The sequence below is a fragment of the Saccostrea cucullata genome, unplaced genomic scaffold (assembly GCF_032062105.1).
Source record: "Saccostrea cucullata isolate Sc308-1 unplaced genomic scaffold, CSIRO_AGI_Scuc_v1 ctg435, whole genome shotgun sequence".
In the NCBI taxonomy this organism is placed as follows: Eukaryota; Metazoa; Mollusca; class Bivalvia; order Ostreida; family Ostreidae; genus Saccostrea; species Saccostrea cuccullata.
In genome coordinates this window covers 27,119-51,767 of record NW_026921569.1, presented here as the reverse complement: position 1 = coordinate 51,767, position 24,649 = coordinate 27,119, and the positions used below count along the sequence as shown (strand labels likewise).

Here is a 24,649-nt window from a genome sequence, read left to right as displayed (position 1 = left end):
ACGGCTGTTTTCGGAATATACAGTATTGTGCCATTAGTGACCGTCCAAAATCACATGCAGTGCGTATATTTTTTTGCGTTTTAGTAAACTTTATCTGCATACTAAACATATAAACTTTATGTATTACAGACCTGTTTACCCATTTCGCTGTCTCTCAGTATTTTTTAGTAGATTTGTCTGTGAGATTTGGCATTTGCCAGTAAGATGTCACTTTTCATCGATTTTTCATGTATTAATAGAGAACAACTGCTCTTCTAATTACAAAAACATGGTTAAACAACATTGTCTTTGACCTTTTATAATACCTCATCGTTTTGGCAACCCGACATCGCTCATGTCTGTTAGAAATCTTCCTCTTTTAAGAAATTAAAAAGCGTGAAACAAGGAGAGATCATAATAAACACTATGTGCTAAATAGTAAAGGAACGTATTTTCAATTTCCGTATTTTCAAAACGGCAAAACGTGAGACATATTTTGGACCAAAAATCCGTGAAAAATACGGCGAAATCGTAAGAGTAAACAAGTCTGGTATTATAATTTGGTCTTCATTTCAATAATATAGGAGGGGTGAATTAAAGATGTTTTTGACATTTCTGCAATTAAAACTGCATAAAGAAAATGATTGCAAGTTCTTTAATCATGATAAATCCTTAAAAAGAATAGATAACACATGCAAGAAAATACTCATAGTCATTCTTTGTGATCTTTCATTCAATGTCTGTAGTTTTTTTTATAGACATTAATGTATCCGCTTATAAGTTGTGCTTTTAATTTCTCAATGCATTTGATTTTATAATCAGACTTGTATTATTTTTTTAAAAAATGACACCGCGTTATAGAATGACTAATGTACCAAAAAATTGAAGTTTTCACCATCAATTCCTATTAGTCAGTAATGCGATTACTTATGTGAATGTTTTTATTTGATGTTGTTTTTCTGTGAATTCTTGGATCCACGCCTCGGCTGCAGAGGATCTTTACACACGCGCTGACCTAGTTAGAAGATTCTATCGAGTTCTGGCCATCATTTAGGTAATAGCCAAGAAGAACACACAGTGTATATTTTGGAAAACCCCATTATTCAGGCGATAGTGTGTGTTGGTCTCTGTATGATTTCTTTGCAGCTTGTTTTCTTTATCAATAATAAGACAGATCGCTCGTTGTTTACATCTCTATATTTAGAAAATCGCATCATCGCGTCAAGATCTTCAAGTGGCCTCGCACTTTTTGAATGTAGCGTAGTGGATTCAGCCGAGGATTGCAGACTGAAAAATAGCTGCTTACACTGGGACTTCACATCAGGAAATCAAACTTAATGTGTCATCTCTCGTGAGAGATAAGCATCTTACTTCTTTTCTAAATTTTCCTTGGCTTTCAAATAGGCCTAAACCGAAAGTAGATCATACACTTCTAAGCTAGTTCTTCTAAAAGAAAACCAGTTTACATGCTACTTGGAACTCCTTGTGTAGATTCTCACTTGAGATATTGTAAAACATCGAGGATTCCCGAAGAATTAATGGAAGCTTACACTAGGACTTCACTTCCGGCATACAATCTTAATGTGTCATCTCCCGAGGGAGATGACAAAAAGGTTGGGTTTGATCTTCACATTCCTTTCTCCTGAACCTTTCGAAGGTAAAGACGCATAACAATTGCTTGCAATAAAATACATGAAATTTTGTTTTGTAACTTTAAAAACCCGCCCTCCCACTACCTTATTTTTAGAATGTTGCATTTTCTCTAAGTTAAGAATGATATTCTGCTGCTTGGTTCTTTGCTTTATTTTGCAGTGAAACAGCTTTGATCTGCTTGCCGAGATGAATACCTTATACCCATAGAAAAAATATCCTGGTGATGTCTAAGGAGAAGTTAAAGTGAAGAATCTACCACATGATGCCTACATCAAGTCCATTGCCAGCCTCAAGGATTGTGCTAAACATGCGCTAAAGTGTCTCTGTGCATTATCCGTACCGAATAGTGTTGCAAAATTGTGAAACTTTCTATCGTTTATAAAATCAAATCGGTAGCATATAGTTGGTCACAGGATTGATATTTAAAACTAAAAGAAACTGTCGTGGCACTTTTTCAAGGAGAAGTCATTAGTGTGAAGCGTCTGCGCACACCAAGTCAACTGATAACTGAATGTTTGTGTGAAACTTGTAATAAACTGTCACCTCGTTGAAATGCTAATGCTAGTGTAAACTAAGCTAATAAGCTTACTCTTGGTGACAGTAATATATACTTTAGAACTGTACTACATCGTACAGGTTTGAAATATGAAAAATGTTGATATTTGAAGTTTGAGATGTTTGATCTATGAAGTTTGAGATATTAATGATATATGATATACAAGATTTGATAAAATAAGTTGATATGCTTGATATTTTGAATTTGAGATATGACTTATTGATTGATTGAATGATGGATTGATTGATTGATTGATTGATTGATTTGATTTGAACGATTTGTATGTGTGCTGACCCTCCGCGGTTAACCCGGGATGGTTAGAAAAAAGAAACACACATTGTTGATGTTTGAATTTGGTGGGTTCGCCCAATTGAAATGGCGTCCCACAATTTTGTACTGTGCCACGGCCAATACTCGCCACAAGAAATAAATATAAATTCTATATTGAGTTTTGTGTCATTTTTCTCTGTATAAATAATGATTATTATTATTATTTTGATTGCGTTGTACAGAAAAGATCATAAAATTGATTCAAATCTATTCATGTAACCAACATGGGAAACACGCTGTAAAAATGATCAAAGCTAAAACAATTGGACCAGCGTTAAGGCTTTTACGGACATAATTACAACTAAATGTATCGTTTTTCTGAATCTGACTTAATTTATATTGAATAAACTGTACTTAATTATAAAGAATTAATTCAACTTTGATTGACATATTTTCTTATTGTTTTGTTTATTTTTTTACCAATAACACATATTTTATTACCAAAGATTGATCATAGCTTCATTAAAAGTTCTTGATATGAATGTTCGGCATGTCATTGGTTAACAAATTAGAAGTGTGTGTGTGTGTCAAGCGAGGAAGGCCAGGGATAGGGTGGGATGTTTACTTCATATGTTTATTATTCTATTACTATGAACAAGCAGAAACAGTCCATTTTATTATTAGATGGAAGGACATATGAAGAGGTTTTTTTTTTCAATCATTGCATTTGTCTATAAAGAAAGCAAAAGCATACTGATCAATACCCCCCCCCCCCAACAACAACAACAACCCCGCCCACACATATAAGTTTCTAATTTGCATCACATATAATTTGATAATATTTGCTAATTAAATCAATATATTATAAAATTCATTAATTGTAAGAATTTGCATATAATTATTTTCAAAATTTTTCTTTTGTTTTATTTTCTTTTCAGCGGCCTCTACTCTATTGAAAATTGAACTCAATCTTGCTGACCAAAAAGTGAGTTAGGATATTTCGCGTTAATCCAAAAATCGTGTTATTACATTTTGCATTATTACATGTACATTTTGTGTTGATCTCGACACAAAATATAATGATTCGAAATGTAATTATCCTCAGCGGTTTGATCTGGTGTCAAAGTAGAGCATACATCTCCAGCAACAGGCAAGACCGGCCATGACTCTAATGTTTTGATTGGGTAAGCAAGGTAAAAAGTAAAAAAAAAATAATGACCTAACAATTTGTATGCAAAACAATCAATCAAAACAGGTCATTGTTTTGAACATAGAAATTTGCAATGTGTCGATTTTTAACGATTTAATACTGTTGATACCAGTGTAATATGAACACAATTGTCGGAAGTACTCAGTATGTCTTGGCATAGAAATTAATCGTTAAAATATAACATGTATAATAAAAGTAAAATATTTGGTGAGTGGAAACTTTGGGAATCTACAAATGATAAACCGTATATCAGATTTGTCGCGTGTATCCAATTTTTGCTCTGTTTGCAGCGAGTTCTCAATTGCGAATAAAGTCAGCCTAAATCTAATACAATTTTCTCCCTTTGATAGAGGTACCTCTCTATGCTTATATAGTAGATGGTAGAAATAGTGGGATCAGAGGTCAAGCGCCGGTGATTACTATTGTTTGAAACCATATTTTTGTTTACTAATTGACAAACTAAATATATTGGTCACGTTACTTGCTAGAACCTTTCTTAATTATGCCTGAACTGCTAGTCACTTTGGAACAATACAGGACCTATGATTGTTAAAATCTTTTTTAAAAATTAATGCATTTGAGAGATGGTACTAATCAGCTGAACGGGTATTCCAAAATTGAAAAAATTAAGGTTGTTCAATCTAATCCTCGACGGTATGAAGTAGCTTTGAACATTAATGACTTACGTTTAAGCATTGAATTCATATTTTTGACTGTCTTCGGTCCTATAACACAACTAGCCATGCCGACAAATTGAATACCGCGCGTTAGCTTATATTTACATTCTCTAATTTTCCTGCTTCAAAATTACTGATTTCGTTAATCTGTTACGTGAATTTAGCGCCCTTCAAAACTGACGTGGTAAATAGACGTAAGAGCCGTTTGTGACGTCAGATGACGTTGCAAAGTTAAATAACGCAAACAAACATTGCGAGGAAAAAAGTGACAAATTAATTTTTAACGCACAATTGTAGTTATTTTATGTTAATTTAACAGGATGATAGTCCTTTTATTAAATTGAGTCAACACATTGTACATTTTGGTGTTCCTAGATTATAGAAAATGCACCTAGTTCCTACTGTGTATTCTAACGCGCGGTGACAGGGTTTCGCGTGTGTTGTAGAAATTTGAATGTCGTGGATTTGTAATGAATTTCATAAGGAAAAAATACACGGAATGTAAATATTTTACAACCAATTCCTTCATAAACAACTGTTAAATCTATTTTCACTAGGAATTTAAAATAATGAAGACTTAATTTGAGTAAATTTAATATTCTGATTTAGATTCTGATTTTCGCGAAAAAAACATGACGCGGAAAAAAAACAGAATACAGAATCTTTCTTTTAATGAAATATCTGACGAGTGGGAACGTGATTGACTGTTACAACAATTTTTGTAGAGAGTGGGAAAGGAAGTGCACTTAAAATTAGTTTGCATCTGATTAAAAGAAAGGATGTAAGATAAAGAGATAATTCGTTTCCTTAGAAAAAGTGAAATTATGTACTGTATTTAAAAGACTAGACTAGTGTAAATAAACATAGGGACAATTAAAGACTTGGTTACTAAAAAGGATTTTTGTATCAATATATATTTACTATAGAAAATAAGCAAATTAAACAAAAATTATGTACAAGTGTTTCTTGAATACCAGACAACAATTTGCCAGCGGAAACACCCTCTCGCGCAATTTGATAGCTTTTGAGTGAATCTAAAAGAGTCAATTTTCAGCCGAAATAAGAACATTGTAAAATATGAATATAAATATATTTCGTGCAATTAATGCTTAAGTAAGTTGTGAACAAAGGATATTAATGTTGACTTTCGTTAGGACGTACAGTGTACCGTGAATTTCAGGCTAAAACCGTATGTACGGATTATATGTATCTTCATAATCAAACGTACGTCTTTGTTTACTGTGCGCCAACACAACCCTTATTTTTACGATTAAAAAGTTAGGGCTCTATTTTTGACAATAGCAGGACAAGGTCTCGCAGAGGAGCAAGCAATTCCTGTCGACAAGCTATATTTGCGATACCCAATCCTGATCAGACAAACGGAAAACCCGCAGACAATTCAATGTGTAATGATCTTACAGTTCATTCAGCATTCGACTTAATGGTATATTAACCTGCTGACAAGGCCATTGTTTAAACCATAGAACTTTCGAAATGAGAACTTGATTTTCTTCTTTCATTAGCTTGATTATCAATTGTTATTTTTCTTTTTTCATTAAGAATTGCTCCTACGTAGATCATGCTCTTACGAATCAATTGAAAGACATAAACCTCATTGACGATAGAAAAAATGAATTCATCAGGTTAAACATAAAGTTTGATTATTAAGTTTTCATTAACGACTTTTTCTAGTGAAACATCAAAAGAGATTGACGTACCAAACACGGGTTTCTTTTATTTCAAGTTCACAAGGATTTCAGGACTGGTGAACCAAAAGTAAATAATATCACTTTCTCATATATACCCCGATCACTTTAGATTTGGACTACAGGTATGTCTTGAAAAGATTTGTGAAAATAAAACAAAATAGATTCGCGGACTCAGACTGAACCAGAACTATTTACTGTTATTTTGAAAACAGACTGAGTTCAAAACTTTGTCAAGAAATATAAAGTTCACACTCACATTATATATGTTTTAATTTTGTCATTCTGAGGAAATAAATGTTCCATTATTCTGTTCCAATTAAAAATTATCAACGAATAATCTTTTATAGATGTATTTATATATCGGCTGTGTGTCACAACAGAATATATAATTTTTTTCATTGTTTTACTGGTCGCATATTTGATATAAAAATACCCAATACATATAGGGAAAAATTCAAACATTTAATATATGATGATAATGAGGAGTATTCAAGCTCAAATTCTATTTCTTTAATAAAAATCAGAAGCATAGCAAATGAGGACCTCTGTAACATCAGTAGATGGATAAGGTGCCATGGAGTAATGAACTTATCCTGCATATCTGACACATGCATCTGCCTTGTGCTCTCAGTCATGATCGGGAAAAACTAGTAACAGGAAAATTCGTACATAATTCAGTGAGTTTCTAAGGGCCTATTAATTAGTATTAAAAGGTCTTCAGCATTTGTCTTGATTACACATATTCATTACATACTTAGTAATAAATACAGGAATTTTGCATATGCAATATGGCTGACGTCACCATAGCAGTATCAGCCCTGCAGGGCTGATATGGATTTGAAGGACTGATACGGATCAACATCACACCCTTAGTATATTAAGTCTAAAACACAGTACTTGTGATCATACACTTATTTTAGGTGTTACAATAATTCTCTTTATTTTAACTTTTTGAATGATAGGATAATCTAATTGACAAATAATAGATTATTTTCAAATTACGGACATTTGAAATAGTACATGTGCATGTAGAAACAAACCCAAGCAGTATGAGACAACAGATTGTGTACGTTGTAAGAAGTCTTTTTCTGATAATTTACTAATTTTCTTCTCAACTTAATGGGTTCTGTATTTTATTTCCAAGGACACAGTATGTAATAAACATAATAAAACATACCCTTTTCCACATCTTTTACCCAAAAATCCTTCCATGTGCACATATACGTTTCAGCTTTTCTGGCCCAGTGGTTCTTGAGAAGAAAATTTTCAAAGGTTTTTCCTATATATTTCTATGTAAAATTTTGATTTCCCATTGTGGCCCCGCCCTTCCCCCGGAGGTCATGATTTGAACAATTTAGAATCTACACTACTCCAGCATGCTTCCACAAAAGTATTAGCTTTTCTGTGGCTCTGTGGTTCTTGAGAAGAAGATTTTCAAAGATTTTTCCTATATATTTCTATGTAAAACTTGGATTCCCTATTGTGGCCCCGCCCTTCCCCCGGGGGTCATGATTTGAACAATTTAGAACCTACACTACCCCAGGATGCTTCCACGTAAGTTTCAGCTTTTCTGGACAAGTGGTTCTTGAGAAGAAGATTATCAAAGATTTTTCCTATATATTTCTATGTAAAATTTTGATTCCCCATTGTGGCCCCGCCCTTCCCCCGGGGGTCATGATTTGATTTAGAATTTACACTTTACCAGGATGCTTCCATATAAGTTTCAGCTTTTCTGGCCCAGTGGTTCTTGAGAAGAAGATTTTTAATGACCCCACCCAATTTTTGTCCTTTTTTAATTATCTCCCTTTGTGAGGGGACTTGGCCCTTGATTTTAACAATTTAAAATTCCCATAATCCAAGGATGCTCTGTACTAAGTTTGGTCAAATTTGGCCAAGTGGTTCTTGAGAAGAAGTCGAAAATGTGAAAAGTTTACAGACGGACAGACAGAAGGACAGCTAGACGGACAGACAGACGGACGGACGACGGACAAAATGTGATCAGAAAAGCTCACTTGAGCCTTCAGCTCAGGTGAGCTAAAAAGAGTATGTAGTAAATTCAAATCCTTACCTGAGGCTTTCTTAGTCAAATATTCAAATTATATCATTTTATCTCTTTAAGACCTGTTCTTAACTTTTTGGCGTAAGTAAAATACAGTCTTTTAGGTATTGTACTATTGATAAGGAAGAACCTATGTAGTTTATAGACATGCAAGTCCTCGGGAAATCATAGACGACGTGGTACGTTGCATTTTGACAACGGTTAAATTTAGATAGATATTTGTAAAGAGCGAGAGACAAAAAGAGAGAGATACCCACACATACAGACAGGGTGTGAAAAAGAGAAAAAGAGAGAGGTGAATAAAGTAAATATTCAGTTATACATTTCATTGTTCATACTCCATCTTTTTAGAAAGCAGAAGATCGATCAATTGAATTGCCGTAAGAGGAAATTAAAGCTCTACAATCAAAGACATGACTAACAGCGTTGAAAACTCACAGGATGGGACTAAAATGCTGGATGTGGTAAAAAAGATAATGGGTTGGAAATATATACTTTTTTCACTATTTTGATATACTGTAAATGCACAAATATTCGTGGGGGATTAAATTTCGTTTATTTCGTTGTTAACATTTATCAACGAAATTAAATCCCACACAAAATTTTATATGACTACATATTGAATAAGCTTACTCTCAAAACAACGAAATTAAATGCCCCAAAAGATATTTTTGATGACAAATCAACGAAATTTTATCCCCACGAAAATTTGTGATTCTACAGTAAAACAATTAATGAATTAAATGGAAGCAGTAATTTAGGTTATTTTTAAATTCCAAATCATTTACCTATGGTAACGTGCGCGCAATGAACGGCATTTTGGGCAACTAGAAATGCAAAATTTACTTCAAAGAGAAAATAAAGCGCAATAGTATTTTTTAAATTAATTTCGGTGACTAGGCTGCCCGACAAACCAGTTGCATATAAGATTGGAGAAATAAATAAGGTTTTAAAGCGAAGAAATTAAACATAAGATATCCATCACTCGTATTAGGTACATGAAAGCTACTATGATACCTTTTTATTCCAAAAACACAAGAAAACAATATAAGGTAGATTGTACAAAGTCAGATATGTCATGGGAAATGATATTCATCAGTGTCCTTTGGGCATCCCTAAGGATGCATTTGCTGTAGTTTTCAGTTCATGAATACAAAGACGTAAGACATTTATATAGGTTAACAGAGAAGACCTTAAGGGATTGAAACTAATAAGAATATATATTACGTAAATTTCTTATTTTGATATGACATGTTGCATTGTTTATTGAACGACCCTCGTTTATTCCTATAAGTTTATCTTCTATTGCTCCCTTAAATCTACACTTCCCTAGAATTCTCCATATAAATATAACCAACCATAGTCTTTCCGTTCTTGATACAAACTTTAAAGTGTTTTTTCTTATGTGAAACTGACAACCATTGTTGATCTTCTCTATCCCTCGGAGTTCTATCTTAACAATCTAAATACAGATTTCCCGAGGTTAATTCAACAAAAGTCGTTTATTTTCTTTCCCACTGATTTTTTAGAATAAGCCTTTTTAACTATACCATTTAGTTTTCACTAATTTGTAATCTCCCCTTTGAAGAAGGTGTAGTCTTTTATTAAAACTTAAATTCCCTATATCTAAGATTACTTTAAAGCAAGTTCGTTTAAATTTGGCCCCGTGGTTTTGGAGAAGCAGATGAATTGATGAAAAGTTGACAAAAAAAGTTGTGTTTCTGAGGCATTGATGCCCCTGTATAACAGCTTCTGTCGAGAGTTTAAGTTTCTCAAATGCAAGTTAAACTCCGAATGACAAGGTCAAAAGGTAAAAATTGTTTGTATCCAAAGAAGGTCTTTTCGAAAGGAATGCACCTGAGGAACATGAAAACCCTGGTACCAACGGTTCAAAATTTATGGTCAAAGTTAATTCTTTTTAAGTGGACCAAACTCGTAAATCAAGGCCAGAAAGTCAAATATTTTCATATCCAATGAAAGGTTTTGTCATAGTAAATTCACATAAGAACTTAGAAGCTCTAACACAAATTCAAAAGTTATGGCCATGGTTAAAGTTTGGAAAATTTTGATAAAAGTGGGTCAAACTCCAAGGTCTATGTCACCAGATCAAATTTGATAGCACACACAGAAAGGTTTCGTCACAAGGCAAAACCTGTGGAATATGAAAGCCATAGCCCAACCCACTCAAAATGTATGGTCACCGTTAAAGTTTTTGCAGACAAACAGATAAACAGACAGACGGACAGGCCAAATCTATATACCCCAGAATCCTCGATTACGGTGGCATAAGAAAACGTAAAATGTTGATAAGAAAAGCTTACTCGTACTTCTAGCTAATGTAAACTTAAAATAAACAGATGTCGTTTAATATTTGGTAAAGATGAAGTTGAAATAATAATAATTCTCCATTTGACAAAATATTAAGATAAAATATGTCTTTTTACAAAATATGAAGAACTATAAGTATTCAAACCATTTAAAAATAAACAGCAGAGCATACACTGACCTCTGATATCTTCAGAATTGGGATTAAATGTTTTGGAGGAGAAAGCATTCCTGTACTCCTGTCACATTCGTCGTGTGATCTTTACAATGATCGAGCACATGATGATGATTGACAAATTAAATTGCAATAGTTATATAGTAAGTAAGATTTTTTTTTTTCAAGAAAGATTTTCAGCAAAATAATTATCGAGGCTTGTTCAAGACAAACATACATGGGTCGATAAATAAGCAGTGTAAAAGGTAATCAAAGACCATGAAGCCGTTTTTATCCATTTCTATCGTTTAAATGATAAATGTCCTACGGATCCGGTTTAACGATAAAATTCGTACCGTGTATTCGTAATGTAGCAAAAGAAACACAGCCGATAACTCGTACTCGGTGCATTTACTACGAACAATCTGGAGAGTTTTGAATGTAAACATGGCAGTTTAATTTGAAGCGAGAGAAAAACATTGAGAAAATTGATTGAATTTTCGTATTTATATGGGTTATTTTTGGGGGATAAAAGGCATAAGGAATCTCAAAAAGGTTTGTTTTGATTACATGTATTTTGGTAGTTATTTCAAGTGCAAATCATTTTATATCATTCAAAATCGTTTCGGAGCAGATCCGCTCCGATTTGCTACATTGCAAGTACATGGGACGTATTCTAACTATGGTGAGGGCTTGTACCGACACACAGTTAGATCATTCTAACTAGTGTCTGCCCATAATGAATACATTTTAGAAGTCTCTTTCTTTAAGGTAACCCGGTGTCAGGTAACCCAAAGACACCAATGAATAGCAAACTCTATATCACAGATCAAAAATGAAATATCCTTTTTTATAAATAAGAATAAATGAACATTTTATTATTATTAATGTCCTAACTTTAATCGAATTTTTCTTCTTACTTTCTGTTACATTTCTATTCCAATTTGTAATAGTATTGTAAGCATCAAGAAAAGCACCATGCCCACTGGTATTTGAGTCTCCTTTATCGATCATCTTTTCTGTATTGATGCAATTTTTTAAAGCTATCATTGAAAGCCCCCCCCCCCTTTTGTGAAGTCCCAAACATGTATTGCTTGGCTTCAGATAAAGAAAAATCCTTCAGAAGACTCTGTATGAAGCTATTGTTTCTATTATGTAAAAATTATACTAATTTATGTCTGATTCCATCTTTAAATAAAAATCTTTTTTTCTTGATTATTGAAATCAAAGGTATATTTTACCAATTAAGCTAAATATTTTCTAATATATATTATGACAAAATTATTGTTCAAGCATTTCTAATGCTTTCAAATGTAAATTCAACTCCTATTGCTACTTCTAGTAATATTGAACGAGGTTGGAAACGGCAAAGTTAGTGTCGAAATTAACTGTATTTATACGAATTTAATGTGATAGGTTCTCCTACATGTAAATTTCGGCAGATATAGATAGACAATTCTCGAGATCGACCTAGCATTTTTGTGTCACATTTTTTATCCATTATCAATATAGTAGATTTCCAAAAAACATTTGTTCATGTAAGAGCTAATGATTCTAATTGAGTTTTTCCAACGTATATTCTTAACTCTTCCTCGACCCAATTTTTATGATATACAGTTAGAATCTAATTGTTTTGAATATAGAAGGACTATAGCAAATGTTGTACATTTGTATACAGTATTAAGGGTACTTACCACAAACAAAAAATGGATGCGCGGGTTGATATATATTTTTTGACTGATTTTGATTTGTATTGATATAAATAATAAATCCCTGAAATATAAAGAAATCGTAGGTTTTCCTTGGTGCTTAGATTTGAGATTTTATTTTGCCTTCTATATAATTCCATACAAAATTTTGCACATTTTTTTAAAACTTTATGACAAAATCTAATAAAATTCTCCAACTCTACTTGGTAAACATTATTCAGGTTGTCAATTTAAATGTAAATCTATGAGAAATAATGCTGATTTCTGAAGAAAGTTTGTTTGTGTTATTTTAGCTTAATACTACAGTTAATGCTATGAATTTACAAGTTCTGTATCCTTCAAACATCGTTCGACTTTAAAATAAAATTGAAATGACCAGCAATTTATGTTGACAGGAGCAATAAATATGAATACCATTTTTCAAAGTGGTCGAAATGTTTATTGATTTTAGTTTCTATGGCAAAATACTCATTTAAACTAGCGAGACTATTTTGCTAGTGATAGAGTTATTTTCTATACAAACTTACAAGTTAAAAATTGTTAAAATATAATTTAAATTATTAAAAATATAAAACACACGTATTCTCTTGATTATACCTAGTTAGATCAATGTATGACTGCATATCTATTTCAGGATTCAACGTTCAAGAAAAATCTCCAAACAGCAAGCCAAAAACAAGGACTTTTTGGGGGTTTTATAAACTGGGTTTCTAGTCAAAATCCATTTTAATAAGGGTTGTCAACATTATCATTTTCTGGAAAAGTGAAATCATTTTCTGGTGGAGTTACATGTAAATATTGTTAATGAATATATTTTGCCACAAATATGTGATTTGCATTTTAAAGAATATACCTTTTGTTTATGTATCCCATATATTTGTCATCAAACTGTTTAAAAACCTAACATCTAATATGTAATCAGTAAATCTTTTATAAAGATTTATACAATACAATGCAATGTACTTGCTGTTTTATGGTGAATTCGATCATTACGACATCTGAGGAGTACAATATTGAATATTGTATTTCGAAGGTTGCTAATCACCGTATTGACCGCAATAACTGTTTTATTATTGTGATTAAATGATAGTAAACAACTACTTTGTGTTTTTTTTATGTTTTTTGCTTATTATAATAAATTAAACGTTTTAAGGAGAAATGTCAAAAAGAACACACAAACATGTGATATGTTCTGGACCTGGATAATGTACAGGGGCCTTAAAAATACATGAGTTTGGAAGAAAATACTGTGAAATCACTACGTTTCGGGGGGGGGGGGTAATTTTTGTTGTTTTCGAGGTATGAACAGACCCACAATTCATATTCACAACGAAATATAAATTTTGATATGCACAACTACTAAAAAGTTCTTTATCCACGAAATCAAATCCCAACGAACCAACATTTTTTCCTCAAACCACGAAAATTTGACCACACGGAAATATGTGAGTACTCTACAAAGCTCATCAAAAAAGGTACAAAAACTGTACAAATAACAACAAAAATTCTTAACTAAGGATTAGATTTATTACATATATTAAATTGACAGAGGTTTCATTGGTTGCAAGCAACGTTAGCATCTTTCATAATTTGAGAAGGGAGATCATATTCAGAGCAAAAGATTTTATTCAGCAAAAAAGTAAGTAAATAATTTCAGCTTTTCGTGCATTGAATTTGAGTAAGTGTTGGGTTTTGTCTTTTTGAACTGAAAGATAAATGCTTCTAAATATCAAGAATGCGTCTGTCCACTTTTGGATTGTTGTATTTTTTTTGGGGGGGGGGGGGGGGGGGGGTTCTGGCTTTAAAATTAAGTTCCCTGTGTTTTTGATATGAAACGTATTGTTGGGAGTTTCTGAAGGTTGAACTTTTAAAAGCTCGGCCAAGTCTACGTATTGGCCTTCTACTATTTTAGTACGAGTAGTCGCATTGACGTTAAACCTTAACTTAAATGATGTGTTGTCTATGGTATTGGGGGTCAAAAGATCGTTATTATCATTGCTGGTATGAATTTCATATCCCACACAAGTACTTTTACCTGCATTATCTTGATCAGGCTGTTCTGTGATCCTGTTTGCTTCCGTTGGGGGGTACTGATGCGGGTAACGACATTGTCATACCTCTATGGAAGTATGGCTGTGTGTGGTGACTGTGCCAGTGGATTGGGGCGGTGCCGATATTGTTTCTGTAGCTGGCGCTGGCCTGGCATATGGACTATTCGACTTTCGATATTTCCATAGTGGCATGATTTATTTTTTGCCTACAAAAATCTCTACCCGTGAAAGTTTTTTATGTTATTATTATTAACGTTAGCGATTAAGCAATTTAGATAGTATATTTTCCTCTATATATGATTATTTTGTATACATTTACCTGTTTTAAACTAAGATATTGAACAAATGCGATTCGGCATGTGCTACTTTCCTCGGGCATTGTGCATGGAAATTTTTGAACTTCGGCAATTAAATTATATTTTAAGTAATTCACTAAGAATCATCGCAAATCCCGAGAAAGTAACAACTTACCGTTTTCAAAAAATAAAATTTTAGAACGATACCGCCTATCTTCTGGTTAAAAATTGACGTCTATCTCTTGTTGTTTTCCTACGTCTCAGCTTCGCTTCATCATGATGTAAAAGGACGATAATTCCTCCAAAAAATGGAGAGTTGCAATTTCGCAGTGTAGATTAAATAATAACTGCGTCTGCGATAAAGACGCATATCCAACAGACTGCGCTGTGATATGCAGAATTATTGAAATAATACAAAACCTCTATTTATTTCCACCAAAGAATTTAAGTTATTATACACTGTATTTCTTATGCACACTTTCTCGTTGGATTTCATGGACAGCATGTAACAACGTCGCTTAACATGTAAACAATATGTCAAAAGTCGATGGGAAAAAGTCTACTAATATGCAAATAAAAAACGATTCTTTTGGACTAAAAATGCATCAGGTGGAGAAATGACAATGTCAATTCATTCAGTTGAGGAAGTTTGTTGAAGAGCCTAAGTGTTGACAGAAGTGTAAGATAAATTCAGAACTTTAGCAATCTTATGAATGCATCTAGATCTAGTGGGTAAAAAGGTAAAATAATTTTATTCATTAATTGGAATGACAAATGCATTAATTATTCATGAGAACGGCATGTTTTGTATTCTTCACTGATGTTCCAATCAGCCGACCAAATGTGTTTCTAGTTTAAAAAATTAATAGTAGTGGAAAAAGTAAGTATTGTAATAACAATTTAGCTACTGTAAAAATATTTATACATTGATAAAAAATAAACTTACATGGAAAACATTCTGAATCATTCAGTGGTACATATCCACGCCCACGTACGCATGTATCATTCTGACAAACCAAGCCTGATACCACAGAACACTGCTCATTTCGCTGGCATGTATCATTTAATTTCAAATTTCCTGATGAAAAAGAACAAAGGTGCTCCTTTAAATTGTATGTTATTACTTGTAATTATTAATTAAGTATTAATTATTAATTATTAATTAAGTATTGAACGTTTTATGTAGAGCATAAAAGTTCCGTATGATAGTTCGCCGGTGTAAAGACGAATCATGACCCCATAGAATAATGACCTTCAAAAATTGATTTTTTTTTGTTTCTATCTTATTATTAGGTCACCTGAAAAAAAATCTCAGATGACCTATTGCTATCCGTTTTCGTCCGTCGTCGTGCGTTGTGCGTCTTGCCGTTTCCGTTAACATTTGAACATTTTCATCTTCTTCTCTGCAACCACTGAACCAATTTCAATCAAATTTGGCATAAAGCATCTTTGGGTGAAGGGGAACAAAAATTGTGAATTTCAGGATCCCTGTCTCCCAGGGGCCTGAGATTATATAGTGAAAATGCATTAATTCTTTGAAAATCTTCTTCTCTGATTCTAGGTAATAAATAATCTAACTAAGTGCATATTTATGATTAGCAAGAGTGTCTCTATCAAAATTGTGAATTTTATGGCCCCAGGGTCAGGGCTTCAGGTGTTAGGGCGGGGCTCTATTGATTATATAGTGAAAATGCATTAATTCTTTAAAAACTTCTTCTCCGCTCCTGGTTTTTAAATAATCTTACTAAGTGCATAGTTATGATAAGCAAGAGTGCCTCTACCAGAATTGTGAATTTTATGGCCCCAGGATCAGGAATTCTGGTGTTAGGGTGGGGCTCTATTGATTATATTGTGAAAAATACTTAAAATTTCTTAAATCTTTGAAAATTTTCTTCTCTGCTCCTGGGTATTTAGCAAATCAACTACCTATATACTGGTGGAAGCACAAATTTTATAAGGGTATATGAAATTTCGTTGATCTGTCATCGAAAATAGTTTCGTTGGCATTTAATTTGTTGTTTTGAGAGTAAGCTTTTTCCATATATAGTCATAAAATTCCGTGTGGGATTTAATTACTTTGAAAATTGTTAACAACGAAATAAACGAAATTTAATCCCCCACGAATATCTATGATGAGCAGGGGCCCTCATAATCTTCTAGAATTGTGAATTTCAAGGCCCCAAGGTCAGGGGTACCAAAAAGGGATGGGGGGGGCTGTACGTATATCTGAAAATTAATAAATTGTTTGAAATCTGCACATTGGTATTAATCAAACATTTTGAAAAGCAAGGTTGCCTTTTCAAAAATTGTGCAATGTGTGGACCTATGGTCAGGGGTTCACGTGTGGTAGGGGCACTACTGATTATTGCTGAGTATCACTGATTAGTTGAAATACAGTTTTTGTTCCCCTACCCTGCCTATGGGTATTAACTATTAAGTAACCAAACTTAGCAATTGCATTGTGTATAGTTATGATGATCAATGTTGCCTCTTTTAAAATATTGAATGCCATAGCATCTGGCTTAAAACAAGAATCAAATTAAATCACTGGAAAGTTGTTGCATGATGCTCAGGTGACCTATAAGGACAATGTGCCTATTCTTTTTCTACGGGTTTGGAGTCATTTTCCGTCGTTGAAAAATGACATCCCTCCCGGTCATTATTCGATGGGAGTCATTATTCGTCTTTACAGCGGTATTCCAGACGGTGTAATAAGACCGACAGCATAAAAAAATATCAAATCAATGCTAAAACTTAATGGTCTTTAATTTTCTATCCTCATAATATTTGATTTTGTTTATCTTTATTATGAATTGAACGTTTTTCAAAAATACCTGGACGGTAGTTTTTCCCCAAACTTTGCATGTACACTGAAGTTAATGTATGTTATATATGGTATTAAAATGAAAAGTTTCGCTATTGTAGTTTTCACACAATAAAACTATAGTCGGCCCCCTTAAGATGATCCAGCTGTTATATTTCAATGATAAATTCATTTTTGTAATTGTTTTAATCAAAATGATGCAAAACAATATTCTACTTTTGGTTTTCCTAGAGCATTGTAGATATAGATCCTACTGTTTTCATGTGTTCAAGTGCATTCAATATTAAAGGAATTGAATATTTTAATTGATTTCAAAACAAAATCACAGAATGTTAACATATCTTTATACATGTATCAGTTTTATCAAATATCGTGAATATCACTATAGTTTTGCTTTTTGATAATTTTTTTCAGAGAATTTCTACTTTTGTTCCTAAAATTTAAATCCGAAAGAAATTTCATAGAAATTTTGACAAATATATGTTATTTATTTCAAACTTCAAAAATCATGTCTAAAAGTTTTAAATACAACACCAGGAAAAAAATTTATTTATTTTTTTTTACAATAATAATGAGTTCGATAGAAGCATTATATTCCGTAAAATAACCGTAAATCCGCTGGTTTTTGGAAAAATCGAAAAAAAAAAATAAAATAATAACGAGTTCGATACCACATTCCTTCCTCCTCTTCTTCGTTTAAGAGTTATACTCAGGTTTTTAAGAGCGCTAATATATCCTTTGGAAAATTATGTTGTTTTTCTATTTTTCATTTTGTTTGATATCCTTAATTGGTCCTTTTATAGTAGAATAAAATTCTGCGACTGTAAGTACTTACCCTTTAAACATTGATTTTCGAATCCTATATACTCAGGTTTGCATACGCAGATCCCGATCTTTCCCGTCAAAAAGCATTTCTTGGATTCTTCTGTACAATTATGGCTTGATGTACACAAATCTTTTGGGCTGTCTACTACTGCAAAGAAAGGGTTACCTAATTTTTTGGGGGCAATCGTTTTTGTTATGTTTATTTTTTTTTCCTCTTAAAAAATAGAAATATTTTCATATCGAACGTTCTTCAGCAGCGTTTGATAATCTGGAGCGTCAGATTAAAAGGGATATTCCATGGATACAATTTAATGTTGATATAGAAACAAGTCTTCAACGGAGAGTTGAGTAATGGAGATTGCATCTTTTTACATTTGTCTGGTTTAAAGAAAGTAATATGTGCATAAAATGAAAAAAAAACCTACATGTATAGTTTCAATATGACCAAATAAGCGACATGTAATGATAAAGTAACGTTTGATGACCTCGGTGGATCAAGATCATTGGTCATATAAAGCTTTTAAATTTTAAATATTAGCATGTATTTGAAATATAAAATAGATGCATTTATTTTATGAGAAAACAAATCGGGTTAGATGTATGATATACAGACTTCAAAGTTAAGATCGGGCTTGGGCTTCCTCTTATGCCGGGTTGCTGAACAGGAAAGAGGTCACAGATTAATCAAGCGTTTAGATTGGTAAAAATATGCCGGATTGGCTTTTAAGAAATGTTAATTGTTAAAATTATTGCAATTTTATATACATATGATACAATTTTTATATCAAAGAAAAATTATTTTGATGTTATAACGAACGATGTTTTTGGATTGTCGTGTGCTGTGCAAACACATGGTTTTGTGCTGAAATAAGTGGCTCATGGATTGTATAAAGATCACTGATTCTGTAGTTCATAGGTTTGTATGATGGTGAAACCATTGGGAGAGCCCTATTCAACATTAACATTTCTTACTCGGTTCCTTTTATAACTTGTGTTGATCTGCTTTTGACGATACAATTTAAGCCCAATAGTTTGCGTTTACTGCCTATGCTAGGTAAGTGCAGTGTATGTAAATACATTTACAATATATAAATGAAATAAAAATAGTATTACTCCCAATGCGTCAGGATCAAGATTTGAACCTTGGATTTTTTTCACAAAACGGAAGTACCCGAGCAATTAAGTGAATATACTATGACGTCACATACAAAGCTATGTTTACAACAGTAGTTTTGTGTTATATTTAAATTGGAAAATTCTTTATTTTTCAAGTAAGTTATGGCTTTTATGCCTCAGACACAATCATACTATACCAAAGGATTTAAGAATTTTCACATCACGACACGGTTAATAAAAAGTTCTTTGAACAGTCTAAAGTTTTTCACATGGTTGTTAAAAGTTCGTCTGAACAATATGCAGATTTAAATAATAAATGAATATAAATATTAATAGTATTATTATTTATTAATAATAAATATTTTTAAGGTAAGAAGATACCAGGTGTTTTCAATAGCAGGTACAAGTTATCATAAACTGCATGTACAGGCATTTCAGGGACCTGACACCAAGGACAAAAGCTTACCAAGGAATTTGTGAGAATGATCATGGCCTTAAAGTAGAAAGATTCTTGAGGCATCTTAGGCCACAAAGACAAAAGTGTTGTACTTTCATTGCAAAAGTTTCATTACTTCTTTAATTAGAAAGAAATGTGGCCACCATTTTTAAGTCACATAGTGCAGTGAGTTACATTCTTGTCATGTTCATGCTCTACATGCATATTTATCAGATAGGTAAAACAATGTATGTTGCTGTAGGCCATACAATGTATGTTGCTGCCATCAGTTTTTAGTGTTATTTCAGATAAAGTCACAAGTTCAGTTTAATTTATTCACTCAAAATCCTCTAATTATAGGGTACATGAGATTAATGTAAATGCATATATTATAGTTTATAAATTCAGGCCATAGGAAACAGGTAGCAAAGTTATGTTGACAATGCAGTGCATTCAATTAAAAGGTGGAATTTATTAGCAACATATTTAGTTTTTACTATTTCAATCACATGATTATTAAAAATTTTGCAAGTGTTCCCACATTAGGTACATAGAATTACACATGAATCTAACCTTTCTAATTCTTCATCAACATTAATTAATCGTTTTGTTTTGTTCTTTTTATTATGCATGGTTTGTAGTATACATGTACTCTGCTTTTACACCCAAAAATTATTATCATTGCAGTTATAATTCAGATTGCAGACATCAAAACTGAACCTGACCAAGGTATAATGTTCTTGAATATTAAGTCTGTTCAACAGGGTAAGTGAGTAACTAGGTAAGGATTCAATGTTGTACAGTAATTTGTGAATTAACCATGTATATGCACTGTTAGGTACATGTCTGAGTATTTGTCTCTTGTGGATAAAAATCAAAGGACCATTGGTGTGTCATTCTGGGTGAAAGGCTATTATACAGTATCAGTTTACCATTCTAAAAAAATAGGGATAGGGGATAGGGGAAAATTTAAAACACAGTCCTTAAATATAGGGGCAGCCACTGCTCATATGAATTGGGGTGTTAATTAGAAAAAAAGGGGTATGCAGGTAGATGAAAATCTCAAGGGTACAAGTGGTAAACTCAGGGTACACTCCACTTACTAATCTTTTCTAAATCCTCGTTAGTTTGCAGTGATATTTGTTTGTTAATTGTTCTGCTTTGAACCCTATGTAGATTATTGACTTTCATGATATGAAATGATTTTGTTTGAAGAGTGTATAAATGATACCACATTGTACTCTTAGTCTCTTACAGTTTTCACTGTGAAGATAATGATCAAGATAGGATGGTGGAGAGTGTAAAACTCAGTATAAGATAAAACAAGAATTTTTTTTGTTTAGAATGGAGGTATGTTCAATACAATCAAGCAATGCCAATGGAGAGATCCTGTGTTTGTTTTAATAGAGATATTGCTAAACATGACCTTTGTTTGTGTGTTTGCCAGAAACTATACAGGATATCACCTCCTTTTGGTTCTGAGATGGTGTTTACCTCTCTGGAGGGGAGATATTTCCAGAAATAGTTATAATCAGTCCATCTGGAAGGAAATAAGTAGGGAAGTTCAGTATTGTCGTGGGTCAGTTGACTTGGTGCTCCCTTGTGGGGTGACTGCAAACGTTTACTCGTTTGCAGCCATTTGGTGTATGCGCAAACTAAAGTCAACTGATATGTTAACTAAGTACTATTAATGGGAAATAATTGTTGACTAATGGTTGACACTGATCGAGTGAAAATGTTTTGCTGATGCAAACTACATTGCTGTGTGACTGGGTTTGATAAATTGGAGAAAAACTGCATTTTGTATTAAATAATTATTGCAGATTGTGTATGTAAACAGGGGACTATATACTTAGTATATAGGCCCCTGATGTAAATTAGTACAGATTAACTAAGTAACCGTCCGCGGATTACCCAGGGCGGTCAATTTGTTTATATTTGCTGAATTTGATTGATGATTGATTGATTGATTTGATGTTGATGTTGAAGTGGTTCTGCCAATGTTGTATTAATTTGTGCGGCGACCCATGCATAATGCCACGACAATACTCACCACATACAAATAAATAATTATTAAGTTCTGGTGGTGTTGAATTTTCTCTATATATATAATTGTTCTTCATAATTTTTGGTTAATTCATATAAAATAATCTTTCAGTAGAATAAATATTTCTTCATGGAATAAGAGAACTTACAATTTTCTGCATTTATTTTGCAATTAATTTCCATTGTCCTCCCATCTTTGGATGGATCTAAGAATATGCATTTCCTTTTCATTCTCATTGAATTTTCGACCAAGACATTGAATCTTAGATGGATAAATTCCAAACGATACTTTGTATCAAATACCCGTTTTGTTTCATCTAAGTTGTTGATTTTTACGCGACATTTTCTAGGACAAAGAGTTGTGTCTGAAAAAAAATAAGAAAACAGCACTGAATATAATAATAATGATTAAACATGGTAATACTTTTACGACACAGACTAATCCGATTTACAAACTTATTTTTAAAATGTTATCTACCTTGTGCATCATAAAATTTGTTAAGTACTTTATATTTTTTCGTAGACAGTTTCCCCGAAGAGTTTATGTTACCTTCCTTATTAAAATTATATGCTCCTTTGCGACGATCGTGAAAGGCAATAAAATTAGACTGGAGAGAAACTTTTCAAGTATACAATATTTAACAATATTTTTAAATGAGTTTAAACCAAGGAAAGATGAAACTCCTTCACCATATTTTATAAAGAATGTTAACCTCCAAAGTTAGCATAACACAAGACATCACTGTTTGATATAAATAGCCAGTTTGTTTCAAAGCTATTCCAACTACGAACTAAAACTTTTGAAATGCAACACGAGAAATTATTAAGGTCTTCCGTCTCCAACGGAAGACCTTATTGTTTTCGTTCGGTTTCTTTTTCCCTTTTATTATTCCAACCGATTTTGTGCACGCAAGTTCTCAGAAACGACTCGTCCAAATTTCACGAAACTTTCAGATCTGGTAGGTATTGATCTGAACCTTATTGGAAATTTTTTTGATTGATGACGTCACTTCTTATCTCGAGATATTCAGGATTTTCTGATTTTCAGAGGGTCGGCTTGTCCAGGAAACTCCTCCGAAACGACTTAAGATATCGACTTAAGATTTTCAGTGAAAATAAAGGAAGGTTTGGTGAGTTGCAATTGGGTCTTCAAATCTTTCTAGCGCAAAAGGCGCCGGAGCTCGGTTGGGCACGAAAAAATGTCTCAGAGATATCTCACAAAATTTGACACATTTTGTTTCATATCTTCATACCTGTTCATAATGTGGTAAAGCATTTTGAAGAAAAAATGTGCAAAATTACAAGACCTTTCATTTGATACCAATAAAATGGGGCTGACCCCTCAAATTAGGGGCTCAAAGGGGCAAAAAGTCTTTTATCTATAACTCTCTAATTATCATTTTTTTGTTATATATTACTGAAGCAAAAGTAGTCATCTTAACAATTTGCAACAATATATGATAAAATGTTGATCATATGTTACGTAATTAGGGGTCAAAAGGGGCCAGAATTTCAAATCTTTGACGCTTTATATCTCAAAAAGGGGGAATATTTTGATAAGCAATATTGAAGAAAAGATGGTCAGAATAATGTTCTAAACAATATCCATACTTTGAATTTTTGTAAAACGGCCCCATTAAGGACTTGTAGGGGTGGCCCCTGAATATTTCCATTTAGCCTATCTCCACAACGAGAAGAAATCTCTGAAAAGATACTGAATAAAAAATCTTCAAAATCACAAGACCTTTCATTTGATACCAAAGAAATGGGGCTGAGCCCTCAGATAAGGGACTGAGAAGGGCTAAAACTCTTTAATCCATAACTCTCTAATGATCAATATTTTGTTATACATCACTGAAGCAAAAGTAGTCATCTAAATGATTTGCAACAATATGTTATAAAATTTTGGTCATATTTTATGGATATAAGGTTTGCAAGGGGCCAAAATGCTATATTTTTTATGCATTACGTCTCGAAAAGGGGAAACATTTTTATAAGCCATATTGAACAAAAGATGTTCAGACTATCGTGATAAATATCAGAAACTTTAAATTTGATGAAGAAAAACTTAATGTCTTTCTCTTTTAACTAATATCTCAGTCAAAATCACATCTCATCTTATCGAGAAATTCAACGGAAGACCTACTCGTTGCTCGCAACGAGATCTCATCTAGTTACTATTATTATTCTCTCCTAAAAAAGTCCCTATTTAGGCCAAGGATGGCTTCATAACTCGGAATTGGACCATTTTCATTTGCTTACCTGTTTCAAGCCATTGTTTAGCATCTGCCAACGTAAAGTTGCATCCCTTATCTCCCCAGGCAAAATCGAACAACTTTTGAAGGCACACCTCACTTAAAGGTAAATAATATTTCTTTTTTAATTTTTTAAATTATTTACACTTCAGCTCAAATTGTGATTTTTTGTTATCAAAACAAAAGAACACTTAAAGTTGAAAACTATTCAAATTACACTGCATGAATACTCTTTCAAAAAAAATTCATATTAATTAAAAATTACCAATCCTTGGATTTTGCATCTAAACATACTAAAAAAAGCGATATACCTTAAATGAATTTATATATACCATGAGTATTTTGTAAAACATCATGAAGAAGAAATGAAGGCGCTTATGTTTTACTCGTTCTCTGTGTTTTTATTTATTTAAAATAATTTTCATATTTATCACCGACCACTGTGATTTTTCTTGGATTTATCTATACATTACCAGTGATCGAGATGGAAACACGGAGT

General features: G+C 32.7%; 1 protein-coding gene across 1 annotated transcript in view; it reads right to left on the bottom strand.

Moving 5' to 3' along the window:
• LOC134260368 (uncharacterized) overlaps positions 1-24,649 on the bottom strand; it is a 60,979-nt gene that overhangs the window by 28,867 nt on the left and 7,463 nt on the right. Inside the window, exons 3-6 of the mRNA XM_062742940.1 lie at positions 24,158-24,249; positions 22,045-22,260; positions 18,308-18,445; positions 15,595-15,726 (exon numbers count right to left, since the gene is read on the bottom strand). Of these exons, the coding sequence (XP_062598924.1) occupies positions 15,595-15,726; positions 18,308-18,445; positions 22,045-22,260; positions 24,158-24,249 (578 nt within the window). The remainder of the gene's footprint in view (positions 1-15,594; positions 15,727-18,307; positions 18,446-22,044; positions 22,261-24,157; positions 24,250-24,649) is intronic.